This window comes from Gallinula chloropus (genome assembly GCF_964237585.1).
Source record: "Gallinula chloropus genome assembly, chromosome: 2".
Taxonomy (NCBI): domain Eukaryota; kingdom Metazoa; phylum Chordata; class Aves; order Gruiformes; family Rallidae; genus Gallinula; species Gallinula chloropus.
The window spans coordinates 159,872,224-159,894,000 of NC_140086.1; the positions used below are offsets into that span (position 1 = coordinate 159,872,224).

The 21,777-nt window shown below is 39.2% G+C and overlaps 1 protein-coding gene across 2 annotated transcripts in view; it reads left to right on the forward strand.

Moving 5' to 3' along the window:
- Positions 1 to 21,777, forward strand: part of ADCYAP1R1 (ADCYAP receptor type I) — a gene marked incomplete at both ends in the record, with an annotated part of 106,866 nt that overhangs the window by 44,000 nt on the left and 41,089 nt on the right. For both annotated transcript variants that reach the window (XM_084280389.1, XM_084280390.1), the window contains 2 exons: positions 8,702 to 8,809; positions 21,567 to 21,602. In XM_084280389.1, coding sequence (XP_084136515.1) covers positions 8,702 to 8,809; positions 21,567 to 21,602 — 144 coding nt within the window. The remainder of the gene's footprint in view (positions 1 to 8,701; positions 8,810 to 21,566; positions 21,603 to 21,777) is intronic.

The window sequence follows — 21,777 nt, forward strand, 5'->3', positions numbered from 1 at the left end:
TATACCTTTCCACCTCTCTATCAGCTTGGAGGATTAATGGAACACAGAACTGATAAAGAAAAGTGTACAATCTCTTCTTCTCCTAAGCCAGGAGGGAAGTGAGTCAGTATGGTGGTGGGGTAGGATGATGACAGTCATTTTGACTCCCTCCAGCAATGAAAGAAGTGAGGGATACCAGCTGCTGCCAGGCAGGGCTGCCTCCAGCAGTACCCCATGATGTCCCATAACACATGTCCTGAGTGATGCCAGATTCTGCACAGCTGGTAAGCCTGGCAGTGGCTCAGGTTCTGGTAGTTTGTGTCATTCTGTCCTCCAGCAGTGCTGGAATACAATCTCCCTTTTTTTTTTTTTTTAATAATTTCACAGTTGTCTCTGCCTCCAAAACAGCAATGGTGACTTTCTCATAGGTAAATAACCAATCTGTTTTATTATATGTAAAGAAAGTTTCTTTAGAAAATAAACCAAACCACCTCTCCATTTCCCAGATGATTTGCTTTTTACTCTTCTGAATAATTAAAGAAATGTTCCAAAGATTTTGCCAAATTGAAGTTTCCCTTTACAACGCTCCAAAGATCACCTAAGGCCAACTGGTTGGCAACACTTAAAGGCTTCTGGAGATTTTCTTGGATGAAGTTCTCTTGGCAGGTAACAATGCAAGAACAGCAATAAGTGTGAGCTTAGATTAAATATCCTGCGACTGTAAAGAATTAAAAAGCTTTAAAAGAAGAAAAAAAGGTTTAAGCCTCTCTAATTATAGATAACAGCTCCCGTCGTTTAAAGGTTGACCTTTGCCACATTTAAAATGTTCAAGGGAAAAAAAAAAGAAGCTGGTATTAGCCTCTCCTTTTGAGCTGCAAGTGTTTCACATGAGATGCTGACAAGAACCTTTCAGCCTCTTGAGGACAGAAGTTCTGATGGTTGAATTTTTGTATAGATGAAAGGATCTTCATGCTCTGAGGCAAGTCGTAGTCAAATAGTAACCTGCACGTGTATTTGTAGCTACCTTTTTCCCTACCAAACCAGTTGGAATAAGGATGGAGTTCTAATCTAGAATTTGTGTGGCTCACTGTTACGGTGGTTGGAAGGTCAACCAAGGTGCTTGAGAGATGCAGAAAGTCCAAAGCAGGTGTTGAACTGTGGTAAAAAAGACTAGTAACTGAGTTCAAAAATATACAATTTATGTTTGGCAAATGCATAGATAACCCACATGATTTTTGAATGCTAAAGCCTGCTATCTTCAGCCCATCCTTTTCTGCTGCTATGCTATAAAAACACTGTTCCAATCAAAGAAAGCCTGCAATTCCTCTTTCTTTTACTTCTAGTTTTTAATATAAAACTGCAATAACTTAGTACATAAGAAATGAAATATCTAAATATTTTTTCCAGTGTTCTCTTTCATAATTTAAGCTGATATTTTAATAGTTCTTCAAAAACAGTGCTGCACTTAGTGCATTTATATCTCTGAAAATGTCAACCCAGAAACCAACACACTTTACCAATAATGATGTAGCAGTAGAAAAAGCTGGTGTAGTTTACATAGTTATTGTTTAATAAACAATGGATTCTAAATTGTCATTAGTAGCGTTGCATAACTTTACTCCAAGGAGAGCAGTTATCTAGGGAAAGGTAATGGAAAATATTAAGGGTAGCCAAGTGTGTAAGGTGGGTAGGTTTGACCATGGTTTATTTTATATCAAGTACAGCCCTACCTGATTTGCTTGGACTATACATGTGGAATTCCTCTGCTCTAATTTCAGTTATTTTAAGCTTAAGTTTAGGCTTTCTCTTGGTGTCTTCTCTAAGCAGTGGGAGAAAATATGTATCTCAAGAGGATAATTTATCTTAAAAGCCCTCTAGCAGTGCCCTCAGGAAGCGTCTGTTTTTCTTCATGCACTGTAAAAGAAATGTAGAAGAACTTAGCTCAGATTACATATACGTACGTAATGTTTATCAGACAATCACAGAACCATAGACCGGTAGGGTTGGCAGAGGCCTCTGGAGATCATCTAGTTCAACCCCCCCTGCCTGAGCAGGATCACATCAAGCAGGTGGCAAAGGCTCTTGTCCAGGTGGGTTCTGAATCTCTCCAGAGAAGGATACTCCACAACCTCTCTGGGCAGCCTGTCCCAGGGCTCAGGCACCCACAGTTGTGAAGTAGTTTTTCCTCGTATTGAGTTGGACCTTCCTGTATTCCAATTTGTGCTCACTGCCCTCTTGTCCCCTCAGTGGACACCACTGAGAAGAGTCTGGCCCCATCCTCTAGACACTAACCCTTCATTTACTGGTAAGTGTTGGTGAGATCCCCTCAGTCCTCTCCAGCCTATACTGTTCAGGTGAGTGCAAATAATGTTATACAATGCAAGATGCACCTCAGTGCACCAGTAGTAAAATCTGGATAAAGGAGCAAATTCTTAGTGTAATAACTTGTCCAGATGTCATATGTTGAATAAACAGACTCTGTCCAAGTAATTCCAAAATCTACTGGGAACAGAACTGGGAAGGAGAAAACCTTTTTCTTTTGCTCTGCTCAGCTTCCTGTGTACTCTGTCTTTCATGTTTACTTGGCATGTAACACATTTTAAGGAAATGACCCTTTTTTCCTTGTGTATGACCAAGTATTTTCTCTTCCAACAAAGAATGTCCTCTGTTAGTGTTTTTTCTACCCTATGTGTGCTTTTTTTTTTTTTAAATTCCCTTTTATATGTCTAGATTTTCAGTAGAATTTTCTTTTCTACTCTCTATTGGCTTGGACTTTCAAAGGAGACTATTGAAGCTGACAGTGTTATAAGTGCTGCCTAACTTTAGACACCTACAGAACAACCATTTCTGTGATAGGAGCTCCTATAAGATACCTTTACTTGAAATGTCAATTACTTTTTGAAAATCTAAGCCCCACACCTAGGCATTGCTTAAGCCTTTATTTATTTTGGTATTTACATAGATTTATGAAAGAACAGAGAGCACCTATCTTATATTCTACCTCTCTCTGAAGGTCTTTTTATGTAGCATGCCCTTTAAAAGCTGTTGTGCATCTCATAATTCAGTTTAATACTCTGGCTTGTAACATTATGTTTCCTTCGATATTACTCTCCTGAAGGCAATATGACCTTGAAGGTGATATTTTAAACTAATAAATGAGGAAAGGAAGTGAAAATGAAACTGAAATCTGTAAGCCAAAAGGATGGATTTTCACCTGAAGCCTTTCTTTCAATACATGAAAAATATGGAACATTAATATTTATATATTTACTTTATTATTTTCCAAGTAAAAAAAAAATCTATGTAAATTCTTCTCTATTCCCTTTGTCCATGTATGGATCCATAAATCCACGTGTCCATTGTCCTGATACTCCTTTTTTCTCTCCCTGCCATCACCCCATAACTCAAATCCACTGAAGAAAGTCAGCAACCTTTGACTGAGGTGCACTAGTCTCAGTGCTGTGAAATTCCTATGTTTTGTGCAAATGGTGTCTTGTATAGAAAGAAGATGTCAACAAATTCTTTTCATGGAGAGTTGAACAGGTAGCACTTACTTTATTAAGAACAATGAGTGGATTAACAGTGAATTAATACACTTGCCATCCAAAAAACCCATCTCTGCTTTTGCATCTTCTTTTGCCAGAAATTAGCTGAAACGAAGAGGCATGTGGCACTAGAGACATAGAGAGAGGACGTTGTGGATGCTGTTAAGAGGATTTAAATTTAGATGGTGTAAATGAGGATATTGCAGTAGAGGAACCATGAGCAATTAGGACACAAATCTATAGAAAAAGAACAGTTTGTACATCGTCAACAGGACAGAGAGGGACACTCTATAAGGGAGTGTAGTAATAGGACAAAGAAGAATGAGTTTAAACTAAAAGAGGGTACATTTAGATTAGCCATTAGGAAAAAAAATCTTCACTGTGAGGGTTGTGAGGCCCTGGCACAGGTTGCCCAGAGAAGCTGTGGATGTAAGGCAGTGTTCAAGGGTTCAAGGGCCAGGTTGAATGGGGCTTTGGGCAACCTGGGCCAGTGGAGGGTGTCCTGCCCATGGCAGGGGGTTGGAACTAGATGTTCTTTAAGGTCCCTTCCAACTGAAACCCTTCTGTGATTCTATGATAGTTGTGGTGACATAGTGACTCTGTGTTGGTGGAAGATAGCAAGCTCTGTTCCCAGTGGATTAAAACTGAGGTCCATTCTTCAAACTCTGAACTTCAGCAATGTGTTTGCCTAAAACCTGGTTTTATATGTAGCCATTAACAAAACTGAGACTCTCAAGAGACCCTTAGAGGGGGAAAAATAAGATAAGGAAACATAAGCAGTTACAGAAGAGCTGCTTGTCACTGCTATTCTGGCACTATGGCTTGCTTTGTTTTTTGGCAGGCTTTTTTCTTCTTTTTTTTCCTCTGGTGCTTGTCTGGATATTTTGGGTAAGAGGGGGCCTTTCAACTGCCAGGAGTAGCAGGTTAAAGAGAAAGCATTTTTCTCTGAGAGGTTTAATTGGAAGCAAAGGGCAGGAACAAGGCTTGCCTGAACCACCACAAATAGAGGATGACTGGAATGGTTTTAGTACTAGGTGTAATTTTAAAATTACTTCACAAGTTCTGCAATGATAAACACCCATAGTTTCCTCCTTGTTAAGAAATTTAGGCTTTTTCTGAAAGTCATTCTTTTCTCAGTGGCTGCCGAGTCAGATCCATCCTTAGAAATGTGAAACGCACCCCTCAGCTTCAACAGTATTGAATCTAAATGCAAGTGTCAGGGCATTGATATGAAATTCATATAAAATCCATGTTGTGTTTCAGATGACAACAGGATTCTTCTTCAAAGCACATTTCATGAGCACAATATGAGGCGGATCGTACCACGGGGACCCTGCAGTTTGAACATGAAATTTATCTCACTTTTTCAAGAAGTTTGAGACAGAGATGTAGGGATAGATCATGTGGCCACTGTGGTTTACTTGTGGTTTGAATTGCACAGCTGTGCTGGCAGCATCCAGAGTCTGCAGTAGCATGTTCCAACCCTCAGCTGGACTCAATATTGTAATGTGGCTGAGAGAGGCTGCATAGCTACTGGTTGGTTTATCTCTTATCTGTAAAGCATCTCTCCATGAACTGTGGAAGAAACTTTGCTGAACTGAATAAGGGCAAAAGGCTATGTTTTAGCCATCTGAAGTTAAAAGAATCCTGCTGAATCCTAGGGTTGGATGATTCCCATGTTTCCTCAAAGATCAGTGAAAAGCGATGGGCTCTCCCAAAAGATCGTAATAGAATCACAGAATGTTTTAGGTTTGGGAAATTGGAGGGGACCTGGAAGAATGCAAGTCATCTTAAAGATTATCTAGTCCCAAACCCCTGCCATGGGCAGGGGGGACACTTTCCCTCAGACCAGGTTGCCCAAAGCTCCGTCCAATCTGGCTTCGACCACTGCAAGGTGGTCATGGAGCATCCACAGCTTCTCTGAACACTCTGTTCCAGGCAGAGTTTGCACTTTCACCATGCACCTTGTTTTCAAGACCGTCCATTAGCAAGACCACCACTTTTCACTCTGGCACACAAAATCTTAATCTTTAAATCTATCTGTTGTTATTGCTGATTCATAATGTGCTATGGACCAGGAAAATTTGCCCACTTGAAGCTGCATCTTGCTGCTTGCAGTGTCTGAGCTACCTCTTTCAAAGCTAGCTTGGTAATCCCTCCATCACATGACAATGGAGGCATGCCATCAATGCCAGAGGAGACTCCTCCTGAGCAGTTTTACACTCAAGTCACATTGATTTCCATGGGCAGATTTCACCCAGCAGGAGTTGCCGGGTGTATCATGGTTTACAAATGTAAGGGGATTGTGCACACTGGCCTTTATTCCATTTAATTTTTTGTCATATTTCTCTTTTCTCTTCTAAATTGTTTATTTCAAATATGCTTTTCCAGGCTGGATCAGGCAGTATTCTCATTGATAGTGAGTCTCTCCAATCTCCATCAATCACCTATTTTAGTAACTACAGCAAATCACTTGATTCTCTGCTTCTCTCTCCCTCTCTTCCAAGATCAGCACGTCAGTGCTTTCAAACACAATGAACTTAGAATGCTTTTAAACAGGGCTATTTTTTCTCTCTGCCTGGTATTACCACAAAACCAGCCACCTGGTACAGCTCAATTTGATACACAGTGCTATGGAATCTTTATTCCTCATTCTTTTCTGCAGTATGAGATTTCCTTGCATTTCTCTAGGCTGGTTTGCAGTGTCTGTTGTTGTCCCAGTGTTTGGAAGACAACTGATGTTGAAGCAATAATAAGAAATAAGAAAGCTTTCCCTTTTCCTATCAAACTCATTTAGTTTAAGCGATCAAGGCGAGCAGGTGGTTCTCAGAAGATCTCATTTGCCACTTTTATTGTTTATAACACCTCTTGTAAGCAAATGTCTCATTACCATGGATATTTACATGTCCTTTATTTTTCTACAGTGCCACACATCAGTGAACTATGCACGTATTACTACATGCCTTCAGATTTACGTGGCAAATACAGTTCCTGCCGGATGGACAGACGCTTGCTATCAAAGAAAATAGAATCTAATGGTGTTCAATGAGATCTTGATTTCTCTCCTAATATGCTGAATGTATCACAGAACTTTTCAAACCCCAACCTTTGAGCCTTTTGGAGATACTCTAGTCATTCACAGAACTCATACAATGGTATTCTTGTCTGGCAAGGGCAACAACCTGGGGTCAGAGTGAAAGAGAGAGGGAGATGTAAAGGATTCCCTTTTTCCAGCTCCTGAGCACTTTTGCAATGATATTGTATTCTGGTGGGTCTGGCAAGGCTGAGGAATTTTAGTGAATAGGATCAGGATTTTATATGGTTATTTATTTACATTATGTAATCTGATACTGCATTCTTTGATTTGTAATAAAAATAATCGTGTTTATAATATGCCATCACTATGATATCATAACAGTATTTTCCAAGACTTATTCTTTCAAACACTGTATCACTCAGAACTTCCCTATCTGCCACAAGTGGTAGTATACAGCTTATATTTTACAAGAAACACAGGGCTTGATTCCCTGCCACTGAAGCTGTCTAGTCCTATGAGCATCCATTCCTCACTGAGGGAAATTTGTGGCTATCATGTAGTTGATAAAAGCCCACACTGTTTTTACAAGTTGATCCCCCAAACCTCATTATATTGTACTTGTGCCAGGCTGGAAGTATGACGCTTTAAAATATTATCAGCTTTTGCTGAAGATCTTATTTTTCTTGGCACATAGTCAGAGGCAGAGTGTATCAACAGAAAACCACTTACAAAATCATGGAACTTGTGGCTTTTCACTGTTGGTAAGATTATACACTCAATCTCAACATCAAATACAAACAAGTAGCAGAGTTATTTAGATATAGTTGTACTTTCTTTTTCTGCTGAGGTAGAAGATGATTCCTATTGGAGATTCCTTTGCTAAGTGATTTTTTTTCAGACGTTTGTAGGAAATTTGAGAGATTTTTCTGAGTTTTTCTGTACACTGGATATCTTCTAGGTTATGAACTTGTAAGTTGGTGGCTTACAGAAATACAGGAGTAGCTAGCTGCTAGCTAGCTAGTCCTAGTTTGCCATGCCTTTGACACAGTGATCAGAAAGAAGCGGGAGGTGAGCTTCTTTATTCTATCTCAATAACACACAGGACCTGAATTTTTTCAGTATCCTAAGAGAAGACACCTGTTACCCACAATCTCATCACCTCCTCTTTCTGCATGCTTGTAACAGGAGGTTTGTTCGTTACCACTCAGATATTTAATTCAAAGCTTGTTACCTGAAGCCCAATCTGACAGCTGTTAGAGACATGATTCTGTGTTTAGCTTATGCAAGAAAAACTTATCTCTGGAAATATTCAAGTTTAGTCTGGACAGGGCTCTGAGCAACATAACTGGTTGACGATGTCCCTGCTTACCAAAAGAGGGTTGGACTAGATGACCATCAAAGTCCCTCCCAACCCAAACTATTCAATGATTCTAAGAAATCCTTAGAGGTCAAAATGGTCCTTTTGACACTTTGAGTTTATATTCTCTATAGCAAAGGCTGCAGTAACGATAGCAAATGATATTATGACATTTATGACAGTTCTTTGCTAATGGATGACATTTCTATTGCCAATATTTTTTAAGACAATGAAGGTGAAAGAAGTGAGCTTCCCTCACATATCCACAAAACTGGCTGTAGAGCGAAACAGAATCTGTTTTTCAGTTCCCAGCCATTTCCTTGGGTCAGGTTCCAAAATGTGGCAGTACCCAACCTTGGACAATGATTAGAGAAAACAAAATGTTATCACATTGAAATCAAAGATGCCTAAAGATTTAATTCAGCAATACTGAATGAGAGCTAAGGGATACTAAAAGACAGATGGTGATAGATCTCATGCTCAAGGGAAGAATTGTTTCTGGTGCATGCTGGAGTGATTTAACCAGGACTAAGAGATGTGATCTTCTGCCAGGGTAGAGTCTGGTTATTGTTGTGCCATACAACTACATATTTTATGCCATTCCCATGAATTAGAATTATTTTATTCCAAGGAAAGTTTATTGAAAAATGATAATGTTTATTATTCTAAACAAGGACATTTTTGTGGATAGAAGAAAAAACAAACTATAAAGTACAATAGCAGTGTCAAGAAAGGAATGGTTTTCCACAACTAATGTATTTTATCTCTTCTTCCCTTCTATAGGTTGCCCAGGAATGTGGGACAATATTACATGCTGGAAACCTGCAAGTGTTGGTGAAATTGTCTTTGTCAAGTGCCCTGCGCTGTTCAGATTTATCATCTCTGAAGATGGTAAAGTATTTTCTCTTGTTCTTTGCTTCTGTTGGGTAAAGCTCTGTGGCCAGCATGTGTGTAAAACCTCACTTAGCTACTTGGTATAAGGGGGTATTAAAAACTCGCCATGGTTTGGAGTTGGGCTTCAGTTTGAAAAGATACTGTAAAAACCCGAGATGTTTATGTGCAGACCATGAAGGTATCACCAGCTCTAAAGGGGATGTTCTGCCCTTTTGTCTCCACTGAAATCAATGACACCTGAAACTGTGTTTCGGTCTTGAATAGCAAAGGGTTTGGTTTGTGGTCTGTAGATATGAGATGTCACCATCCTACTGGCCCTTGGAGCTGATACAAGCAGCAAAGCAAGCAACTAAAGGCTCAGAAATTTGTGCTGTTTCCACTCCCAGTGTGAACTGGTGCCTAAGAGAGTTGTCCCTTGTCTTGCAAAATGTATCTCAGATGGTTAGCTAGGCTGGTGCATTTTTTTCTTTTCTCTCTTTTCCCTACCACTTTAATCTTGGACAAAAAGTCCCGTGCACTCACCATGTTGGGCAACCAAACCCTGTTAATCCCCAACTTCAATCCTTATACAATAAGGTTGCTGTTCCCAAATGAGCCATTATTAAACAGAGAACCTACCTTAATAGTGGTAATACTATTTGACCTAGTTATTAATATTAGCAAGTACTTTTTAATAGGAATAGTCTTTGTGCAACCTACATGATATCAAAACACCTTTGTCCTTTCTAGATTTTTTAAAACCTTTAAAATGCGTGAAAATTTGCCAGGTAAAAATGAGAATGTATGGACAGGAGGAAATAACTATTAAATAGCTCACAGCAGATATAATGTGATTAGAGGTTCTCTTGAAATTCCTTTTATTTTTTTTTACATGATTTCCTGATATTATCTTCCCACCTGAATGATTGAGAGACCCTAAGTCCTCCTCCCATCAGTGTGTGCAAGGAACAATTCTTTGCTGATAATTAACACGTTTTTGTTCATCTTCTGCCAGCACCCATCTAGGCTACTGCAGATCACTTAATTAGCACTGTTCTTCCAGGAACAAATTCATAATTTTCCCCTGGGATCCTTTTTCCTAAAGATTATTTTACCAATTAATTATTAATATATAGTTTTGAGTCCAAAATCCACCTTTCCTGCATTGCCACATGCAGAGCACAATTTGTGAGAGATGGTGTACACATCTCCAAGAGCACTGAAATCCTCACCTTTAAATACATCCATCTAAACCCACCTAGACACTGAAGCAAGTGCCAGTGTTCTTGTGGAATGGAGAAGAATTTAAGGGTTATTAATGCCTCACCTAAATTTACCCATATGAAACATGAGCACTTTCTCTATACATGTCCTCTCGATTCCATCTGTAGTCAGTGGAGAGAAGGATACCCACCAAAGACAGTTTAACTTTTTCCAAGAGACATGAGGTGAATCATACCTTGGAGATACCTCTCTTTACCCAGCAACCAGAAGGGCGATTCACTTAAACTAGGCACCTAATTTTTAAACAGGGAAAGATAAGTCCCTCTTTAAATTATCAAGCATGAAAATATAATTACTACTGTAATTCTACATGCTTTAATTATAGCCAGTGTAATTAAACATCATCTTTACCACTGTAATATTGGTTCAGTGTTGACTCAGTGGGTATGATGGCACTTACAGAGCCATCCATGTTTAGTGATAATGGAGCAGGAAACAGGTTTTTATCCAGCATAGATTAGGAAATAGTTTTACATCTTTCAGGGATTTTTTTTTTGGGGGGGGCTGGATTTTTTGTTGGGTTTTTTGTTGTTGTTTTGGTTTGGTTTGGGGGATTTTTGGTTTTTTTTTTTTTTATTCTTCATGACTTTTTAATCATTTTTGTTGGATACTGGTCATTCAGCCTGATTATCAAACCAAGTCTGGTCATCCTTTTGCACAGAATTTGAACTCAATCAAAAGTTTTCACTCTCCAGTTATCAGTGATGCTTACAGCCTGCAGGCAAAATACTTAAATGCTGTTTATTGTGGATCAACAGATGGCTGATACATGGTTATCTTCTGATACAACTGCAGGAAGCCTGCTGCTCACACAGCATCTGTCCACATTGCCATTAGGACCCCCTCCTTTTCCGTAGCTTGCAATCTACACCCCCTACATACCCTTAAGCTACAGCATGTTAACACATGGTAACATAACATCACACTTTTCTCTCTTCCCTTGCCTGTCTTGAATGCAATGCTCAGAGATATTGCTAGTTTGATACTATGGGGAGCGATGCCATGCACATCTACAGCACAGGAAATTTGTCTGCACACCTCTGCCATGGACCTTTTAACTGTTCTTGATTTCAAGGCATGCCCCTGGTATTTCTATTTATAACCCACACAAATATGGTGCCTTTTCCCTCTTACCCATGAAATTTCTTCTCTACAGTGCTATCATTTCTGAAGTAATTAAGGCTAGGAGGGCTCTTGAGAAATTATCTAAGCCATCTCCCTCCTCAAAGACCAGGGTAGCTCAATACAGTCTATTCCAGCACTTAACTAACTTGTTCCCTCTTAATGGTAAAGAATTAGTTTAGAAAAATAAAAAATGTAATTTTATAAAATGAAAAGCCCTACTATAACTAAATCTATGTAAAATAAAGGTCTGGAATAATATTTTTTTAATTATTTACCTAGTACTTCCTGACCTGTCTGCATACTCTACTTCACATTTGAACCTGTAGCTGGGTGATAGCATGACCCAAGGGGAGGAATAGACCATCCAGTGCAAACATATGTCCTGCTTGCTTTATCTCCTTACAGGATCACTAACAAAAGTGACAGCTGTTACCTCTTGTAATGCTGGGTTTGAGGGGTTTTTGGACATCTGTTCAGTAGGAACAAAACCAAGATTCATAATTCATTAGATAAACAAATAAACATTTAATCTGGAGTAGTTTGAAATCTCTACAGAACCAGCTGGACTTGCACTAGTGACCCCAAGGTTGAAATATCTACATCCATAATCACTCTTCTGGGTGAATCAGCATGAGTTTTCGCTATCATCGTTGTTAATTTTAATTAGCCAAGTGTACTGGTTTCAATGAGGGCTTAATGAAAAAAGTCACATTTTATGATGGTTCCTTAAATAAAGGATTATTAGATAACTGAAATGTTTCTAAGACATGGCTAATCACATTTTATAGATTGTTATAGTATCCTTTGTCTGCTGCTATGTTTCTAGAATACGTGCCTATGCAGGCACTGACAACAATATTTATTAGGAGCATATTCATTCTTAATAGAGAAAAATTATATGACCATAGCAATTACTTTTACAGACAGTAGCAGTCACTTGAAATTATACTTCAAAAAAGTTAGTCCTGTGAAGTGCTGAAGCCCCCGTAGGTACAGCTGCTTGTATAAGCAGACAAACCATATGAAGTGTTAAAGAGGGGGCAGGAGTTCTCTGACTTGGATTTGTATATCCGAAAGTTCTATGTGTAAATCTGAATTCTTCCTATGGATTCCAGTTGGCTTAATGCAAAGTAATGGGTATTTGCAGATGATGTTTCCTCTGACTTCTCAAATGCTTAACTTGAGATGAGCCCACTGGAGGGGGCTTTTGTGGCTGCCTTGACTTGGATGTCTGATTTCCATAGGCAGTAAAATGAGGAAAAAAAAAAGGAAATAGAAAAAAGAAAAGAAGAAAGAGACCACAAAACAAAAATTAACCAACTAAACTGTCACCTGGAGAGATGCTTTGTTGAAAAATTATCCATGGATTTAGCTAAAAATACCAGCTGTCACGGTTTTTAATTTGAAAGTATACTTTGCTCTGACCTTCACTGCAGTTGAACCCAGGAGTGACAATTGAACTGCTGTCAATGTCATGCAGAAAATCTAATGTTAAATCCCATGCTTGGTGATCCTTCCCTATAAAATTGCATTTCACCTCTCTGCTCCTCCAAAATCACCAAGATTTCTCATTTCCTTTCAGAGGCAGGCTGTCAACAAAAAGATCATTCTCAAAATCTCTCACATGAACAAAAAAACCCCACACCCATATTCACTCCTGAGTCTTTTCTAATCTAGTTAAGGTTAGGGATTTACAGTGGCTTTCCTTCTGGAGGCTTCCTAAATATTAATTTCTTTTCCTCTTCAGTAGTCATTTCTTTGATCCATACCCATCAGTTCACAATTTTATAGCTATAGCTTCCATGCTGTCACTGTTGCATATCAAGCTTTCTCCAGTGCCTTCCCAGTGAGAGCTCCAGAGAAATCCAGTCTAGAATGGAGCACATTTAAAGCATTCTAAGGTATCTTTGCAATGGATAAAAAAGAGAAGTATATTGGAGCTGCAATGTTGCATTTCAATATGAGATAGCAACACCTAGAGATGGCTCCAACATGGTCATCTGTATTCTCAGCTGGAAAATCTTCTCTCTTTTTTTCTTTATTCCTCTTTTTTTTTTTCCAGACAGAAGTGATACTGCCTGACAGTGGAAATCTACAGAAGCCAAGTCTGTGCTTTTCTTTCTTTATCTTGTGTAGATGAAATATCCTTGAACCTATAAAGACACATTACTCAGATGGGCCATTGAAAGGAACCCAATGGCCTGATCAAAAACGAGCATATTTTTAGATCTTTGATTTGCAGTATAAACAAATAGGAATGATAACAGGCAGTTTCCTAGCATTGCCATATGCTCCACATTGAGAAAACACTCATTCAGAAATCCAAAAAACAAGTATGATTAGCTCTTACTGAATCTTCCAGCAACCCAGAATGTTTATCTAGTTCTCAGTCTAGGAGACTACCTGCCACACCCAAAAGACCACTAGTACAAAGCATGGGTTACTATGTAAGACAGAGAAAATATGTATTTTTTACCAAACACATAGCACATCCTATGTTGATACCACAATTAAAGGGTCCTAGAATGAAGAATGTATCCAGGCATTATAGAGTTAAGAGGGAATTATATCTTATGCTCACATTTTTGAACTGGAGTGTTTATTGCTGCTAGTCTGGAAGTTATATGACTTCACTGCTCAGCCAGCAAGTTTTATTGTCACTGAGAAAGAGAAATTAAAAATAGTTACAATTGCTGATCCCACCAAAAACACTGGTTGACACTCAAGTACTTTGTCCAAGAACATGAAGCCTTATATATACTGCAGGAGAGATATCAGAGGTGGGCAGGGGTTTTTTTGAATGCAGGGTTAATTGGATTTGGGAAGCTATCTGTGGCTTTTTACTCCTGTCTGAGTTTAGGTGTTATCCTGAATCAAACACAACAGGATGACAAGAGACTAGTTAATGAGAGGGGAAGTGAGACTACAGGTTTATATGTGGAAAGCCTTTCTCTGTCATTTCTGGGGAAATAGTCCTGATAAAAGTTTTTAAGTGCTGACTAGGTACCACTGTGAAAATGGCATGTAACTCCTCAAGTGTGTGAAAAGACAATAAAAGTCATTGTCTTCCCAGGGTGAAAGCTGTTGAAAATATTTGCAAGTTAGAGTTTCTGTTAATATGGGTTCCATCTTGATTTTTTTAAATAGAAAGAAAAAGTGACTGTTAAAGATCAGGGGCTTCTAAACAACAAAATGTATCTGGAAGATTGAGCACTTATTTTCTACTGAAGTAGAGGATGCAAGATTTCTCTGCTACCAGCTGAAATTAAGATCAGCATTGCAGCAGACTGAAATTGGAAATTGCATTTGCCTGTCAAATAGGCAAGGGAAAAAGATCAATGCAAATGTCTGGATTTCTCTACAACTATAACTCACCCCCAGTGGGTATTTCAACATCCTGCACAAAAAAAGAGGGAAGGAAAACACCAGAACCAAGGAGTGGTCTCTGAAAAACAGGCATGATCCATCCCATAGCATGACCATCATGGGAGTAATAATGAGCCATCAGAGCTTAATCAGTCTTTGTATCAGCCAGTACTCTTGGCATACCTCAGTTTCACCCTCCGCTGTATATGAGATTTTATGTAGCTTTGAGAAGCAAGTTTAGCATGAGGGTGTCTGGTTTGTACCAGCTAAAGGTTTTGGGCAGCTTTCAAAGCTCTCTGCAGATCCTATATGTGTTACTTGTTGTTTAATGCTCAGCAAGTCTTAGAAAGAGTCACGACATAAAAAGGGGTATGAGAGACCTACAAAGTCTTGCCAGTATTAGTGCTCAGTAGATAACAAGTCCTTTCCTGCTGGCTTTCATCCTTAGGCTTTCCACAGGCAATAAAACCATGGGATTACTTCAGCTTTTCCAAAGTGAGGAGGACAAGCTATAATTAAGCATGCCTTCTTGGTCACAGCATCACAAAGTCTATCTGCAATGCAGAGGGAAAGGGGAGGAAAATATTGCCATCAAAGACTAGTAGCTGTAGCTACTTTTCCAGTCAAGTAGTTAAGGCCTCATAGATGCTTTTTTTACAGGAAAAGGATATTTTATGGTCTTTCACACCAAATTATGGGGACGTAGGGCTCTGTGGTCCTGATACTGAAAACATACAACATGACTGAAAGCTTTTCAGATAGAGACAAAGTCCTTTTTCCTTTTCAAGATGACGTCCTGCAGTGGCTGGGGTAAAAACATAATGCAGCTCAAGACCTTTGTCAATATGCTCTGAAAGCTCATCTCAAAAGCATGCATGGCTGGGACATACTGGGAGCTCGTAAGTGGTTGGGAGAACCCTTGGAAGGCCAAAGATAATACACCAAAGTATCACTGTAGGTGCAACCTGAACAGGTGAAACCTTTATTAGCAGTCTTTGCTCTATTGTTTCTACTCTTCACTTTAACTGAGAAAGGAGTTCCAGTGGGTTACAAGATTTTAGGTGTTGGCACACATTCATCGTTGCCTTTAAGCAAGTGATTTAATATGCTTTCTTCTCTGGGACTTATTTCATAATTGATAATCTCCATGGGACAATCTTTCTTATTTTATGTGTTTCTTGTTTGAAAAATATCTTCTCTGAAATATGACCCTTGCCTTCTTCAGAGGTAGGAGATGCTTCAGTAGTGTTTGTGTTGATCTTGGACTCTGATGGATGCTCCTGTGACAGCTAGTCTCATAGAAAGTATATGTTTAGATGGTGCCTAGCAGTTGCTATGGTGACCTCAGCCCACTGCTAGTTTCATTCCCTTTGATAAGAAGGGAAGAAAAGAAGAAGGTCTTAATCTCCCTCACATGTTATTGATCATATCTGTGCATCAGCCCTGCTTCAGCCAGCCCCATACACTATGGCCTTTATGTTCTCCATATGGGACCTGATTGGGATTCTCCTCTGAGCTCCAGGCACAATTCACTGGTACTTCTTTTCTCTCTGTAATTAAACCACGTACTTTGAAATCAGTTTGAGATATAGGAAGAAAGGGTTTGTGTACCGGTTCCATTGCTGCCTCAGCTGCAACGCTTTGCACAAACCGCTGGGTAACAAAGATGTTGCAGAAGCTGCTTTGCCTCACCCTGTGGTAGAAGGCTAAAACAGATCACCCTCTGGAAGTGCCAGTCTCGTTTCCCTTTATGGGAGGACACTTAAAAAACAGATGAAGTTTCTTTCAGGTGGGTAAATAAGATGGGATGACTTTGCCCTACAGGGTGAGTTCCTCAGATGTCCTTAGCTACCAGTTCTTATTCAAACATCTCAATATGAACCAGGCCTCCTAATTTTATCCTTAATTTTCCTCTCCCTCAGTTTTTCTGTTTTCTAAATATAGATAAAAATACCACTTGATATTTTTACTGTCTGTGCAAACGCTGTGCTCGTAAATCTCTTTGACCAGGCAGACGGCAGCATGCAGTAAATGCTAAGAGAGCTATTGGCTTTCAATCTGTAGTTTAATATATTGTCTGTGGGGCATGAAGCCGGAGACACTAAAACTGAACCTGTAACACCACGTCCTCTGTAACCTTGCCTGGCCGCCACTTTCTGCAGATCCTGTTAATGAGATTGTAAAGACCTTGCAGCCATTTCTGGATCACTTCTTTCCCCCCTAAAAAAAAAAGACATAATGAAGGAATCAGCAAGGTTGGGTGATGTGCATATGGGGATCATGCGTGCCCAGGTACAGGAGGGGGCAGAGGACTGTAGAAGCAGCAGGCAGAAGAGTGTGCAAGAGGTAGCTGTGCTTAGAAAGCCCCAGAAAAGCTGCTTAGTAGACTGCTGTTCCTGACTGCAGCTCTGCCAGCCGGCTGAACAGATTGCTGGTGCGTGAGAGCAGCGTGCAGCGATAGGGAAGGGAGCAAAAAGACCCAGTGTGGTGGATGCTGCGGACTCGGGCGCGATTTATTTCATATGTATAAATTAAATGTTAGCTTCTAATCAGTGCTATATAAACCAGGAAAGTATCAGATTCCTGCCTAACCAGCTCATTATCCACATTGCTGGATGTTAAGAAATGATCTTAGGAAATGTTTTCCATAACCTCTCCCTGCCCTGGTGTCTGTGCTTTTTGAAGGGAGAGAATCAATGTGTGGTAAAACCAGTTTGAGATTTGCATGTTGATCTCAACTTTGTCAAAATCCAACCTTTTGGAGGCTTACCTGGGACCAGCCCTTCGACTGTAATACTGACAGGGGAAACACAAGAGTAAAGGAAAAGTGTGGGAAAGGCATTTCAGGACAGAATAGTTTTGGAAGCCTTTGATTTGCCCCCCTTGCTTCCTGCAACTAAAAAGGGACAAATGCTGGAACAAAAGGGTTAAATAATGCAAGTTGTGCTCAGATAAACAAACCTATGGGGGATGAAGCAGTTACCATGCCAGCTGACAGAAGCAGCCAGCAGAAATTGGCACGAAGGAGACGATCTAAAAGGCTGCACTGAGATCTGAGGCTGATCATACCCAGGCTGTTTCTTGGCTTTAGCTTTGCCTGTCTGGTTTGCTTTAAATCAGAAGCAACAATTGTTTGCATCAAACATCTCATCTGTTGGGTGATAGTGGGGAGGTAGTTGTGTTATGAGGAGGTAGTTATTCTGGGGTTCAGCAAATGAAAACCAAGGCAGAAAAGCTGATATATGTGCAAGAAAGGTCTGGATCTCTGCCACTAACTCTGTGGGTAGCCCTTGGCAATGTCCTTTGACTTTTCCCCCCTTCTCTTTCATTTCTTCATGTACAAAGTAGAAAAAAAGCAACATTTTCTGTATTTTGTTTCTCTGTTTGGTCTTCAGAACCAATAATTCAATGTTCTGATGGATCTTCTCTATGGTCTCTAAGTAGTATTGCAAATAATGTCTTATTATTAATGACAGTTTAAGTACTAACAGAAGATTTGCTTCCCTAAGACAAAAAACCTTCAAAAAGACCTATGCAGTGTGGTCAAATAGTGAATACCACTGTCTGTCAACATACTGGATAAACTGTCCTTTGTCAAGGATAACATTATCTACCTCAGGAGTTTATTGACTGGTGTGAGCAATTATTGATATAAAAAATGCGGTGTTCTCAGGCCCTATTTAAAAGCTTTGGGCTGTGCTGTTATTTAACTACATGTGAGAAGCACAGGTGTCAATGTAAGTCATGAACTGTGATCCTTGAATTAAAAGCCTGAAAAATGGGCTTCTGGTCAAAATGCAGATAAAAAGCATGTTTTATTTAGTCTTCCTTTCTAGGCCCATAATTTATTTAATTTACCCTTTTGCATAATCATCTTGATGGGCTTTCTCTGCTTCATCAGTGAATTCTGATGCAGTATTTTCTTATTGTTTGTCTTAATAGTAAGGCAACTAGAGGACTCACATGAAAGCCTATGCAGCAAGGTACCCTACAACTTCCCCACTATGTCATTCACACCAGAATTAATTTACTGAGGTCTCTCTAAAGCCAGAAAGACACTCAGGTGAAAAAGAACCCAATAAAAATCCCACAAAAATAGTGTTTCAGGGTAACAGACTGAAAAATGAGAGGAACTGCCCTATGTCTGATCTTCTTCCAACCCCAACACAAATTCAAGCTCAGGCATTGTCCCTATACATGTCAGACATCTGAAATGTTAAGCACAGGAATGAACTCCATCACACTCTCATCTGTGTGAGCAAACATAGCCATTGGCACCATTATCTGTCATGTAAACATCCATATTCTGGTGCAGGGTGCATAAACATATGGCATCAGAGAGGAGGGCATAGCAGTAGCATGCGGGAATTTAAAGCCAGATGGTGGCTGTATGTTCCCTCATTGTGTAATTTTATATAGATACAGATATAAATATGTGTATTTATATATATGCACACACACACAAATATAATTGTATATGTGTATATGTTATCCAGGCACTCGTAATTGTAATTCAGGGTATAATGCTCAGTGTAAATTTAATTGACTTACCAGTAACTTAACTTATTAGTGAAAATTGCATTGATGGATCAAGCCTAAAAGCCTGCATAGTAAAAAGATTGTACTGGAACTTACTTCAGTACGTTAACATGGGCTCAGAAGTTGAAAAATGTATTAGTAGAACACAAGTTTGCTCCTATATAGAAAATGTGAATCCCTTCATAATGTCCAAACACAGTTTAAAAGCAATAATAATTTGGGTATATAAAAATATAAATATGAAACACCCCTTCAGTTTGCAAAGCTGCATAATTATAATGCTTTAACTGTTATTACTGATAACACAAAATTCAAAATTAACTAAAATCCAGTTTTTTAACATCAGTGTGACCAAATAGCACTCATATTTAACAGAGGAATAATGGTATATTTTATTTCTTCCTTTTTATAATCTGGGAATAAAATAGCTAAATTTCTAACTTTTTTTTTTTTAAATATATTTTTCTGATCAATCTGTGTAACGTGCTGGGATACCAGGAGCATCAAGCTTCAGTCTACTTAATATTGACCTGGTTTTTGTCCAACAAGATTTCTGGAAAGTTTGTAATATCACAATTCAGGAGTTAGGCCACACTGTATAACTGATAAATTAAAACTGAATTTTTATTAGCCAAAAAGTTTCTTGGAAGTTCTTTGAAGCTTCTTCTTATCCTGTTTCTGTGGGTCAGGCTACTGAGTGAAGTGACCTCATGTGAGGAATCAGTTCCATCACAAGCTATTGTTTTAAGTGTCAGCAGACTATGAAAGACAAGGAACAGTGCCTTGCTCTTTGATCCTCTGCCTAATAAAACCACGGGTAAAAATTCCTACAGGTTGTTCTAAAGTTGGTATAGTGAATTCAGACTTTTGTTATTATAGGCATCTATATCTGAGATATATCACTGTTAATAAACCTGGGTTTTGTCAGGCTCAGGAGGGAAATAGGTCAGTCCAAAATATTCTGCAGAGGCATCCCTGTTATTCTGCCAGAATCTGGACCACAGCCACTTCTTTAGCATCTGGTTACTTAGTCTGATGAAGCAGGTTGAATACTTCTCACAGGGGCAAGTTTTCTCGAAGCATTGATGGCTTCTCTTTGGAATTACTTCAGCCATCTCCTATTTGCAAACTTCCAAGAATTCTTATATGTGAAATCTTAAAGGCAGCTGGAGTCAGGCAGACAAGCCAGGGAGGCCACGGATGTTCTCATCATGGCTTTCAGGATTAGCCCTCCAGAGTAACTGGTGGGTTGAATGTGTAGGTTTGGTGTTGAACACATCCGTTCAAAGACACATCACAGCCTACCTGCTGCTTCAGCTTCATTTTCTAGACTCCCACCATCATGTTCACACTAAATCCTCTGGGTTCTTTAATCTTAGAAAATCAAAGATGTATTTTAGAGATGAGAAATCAATGCATTTAAAATTATTGCATGAGAAGGACTTTGAAAAAGTATAAAATTATAAATGCACTTTAATCTGTGGTGAAAAGATCTTCTTTACACTTTTGTTTCCTTAGATGCTTTCTTTCCCCTTTCCATAGCAACAAACCCAACCTTTAGATTTTCACTTTTAATAAAACCCCTGTCATATAGGTAGGTGAATGCCTTTCCCAGTCCGTAGCTAAGATATGACCATATGTTCAGGGTTAAAGAACAACCTGGAGCCCCATGGTTACTTCAGGGGAATACAGAACTAGGCTAAGCTGTACATTTAATCTGCTGTAGTGGTTACTGAAATATTGGAAATACTGTTTCACTGGTTGGTGGGCCACTGTCAGAGCTGTGTGCTTGTCAGGCTCCTCTGCACCTCTGTGCATGATGCAGCAGCACCACTCCGTGGTTTAAGGCAGCTCCTCTCTGTGCATCCCTCCCAACACCCAGCTCGAGGCAAAATCCAATGAGGGTTTGTGAGTTCTGACTCATAAACTCTGGTTTAAATATTTAGTAGGGTGAGTGGAAGGTTGGTTTGAGATCATCCTAGCAGTTTTATTTTGGAAGGGCAAAAGAAAGAAAAAGGAAATAAAATTCAATTAAAGCCCAAAATTCTATGATTTCCCATTGTGACATTTTGTATTTTAGTATACAAATCAGCATGGATTTTAGCCCAATATTTTGGGAATTTGTGGGTTTGTCTTTACTTCACAACCCCTCCCGTCTCAAAATAACCAACCAAACACCCCTCCCCCCAAAAAACCCCTCCAAACACCCCACCAAACTAAAGAGCCCCCTCATCTCTTTTTCATATCCTTCCTAGAGTTTGATGAAACTCCATAACCAGAGATTTAACATTGCAATGTAACCAACCATCTTCTGAAAAGCACTTTACATCCATAAGTATACAGCACTCAAGAAAGTTTTAAACACGATTTTCTTGCAGTTCTTTGGGCATTGCTAAATCCACACCTTTTATTAATTTATTATCAAGATCAAATTAATTGCTTTTTTTCCTTTTAATTTCAGGTGGGGAAGTAGATAACATGGGGCAAACCCATGCAGGTAAGAACCAGTTACGTCCACTACCTCCTGCGTACCTCTGTTCTCAGAAGTTCTACATAGAGCACATGATAGGATCAGACTAGTGAAAAGTTGTGGCTCAACTATTATGATAATGAATATCATGACTGTCATGTAGTTAATTTCAGATCTGTAATAAAAAGTGCAAGTACAAATC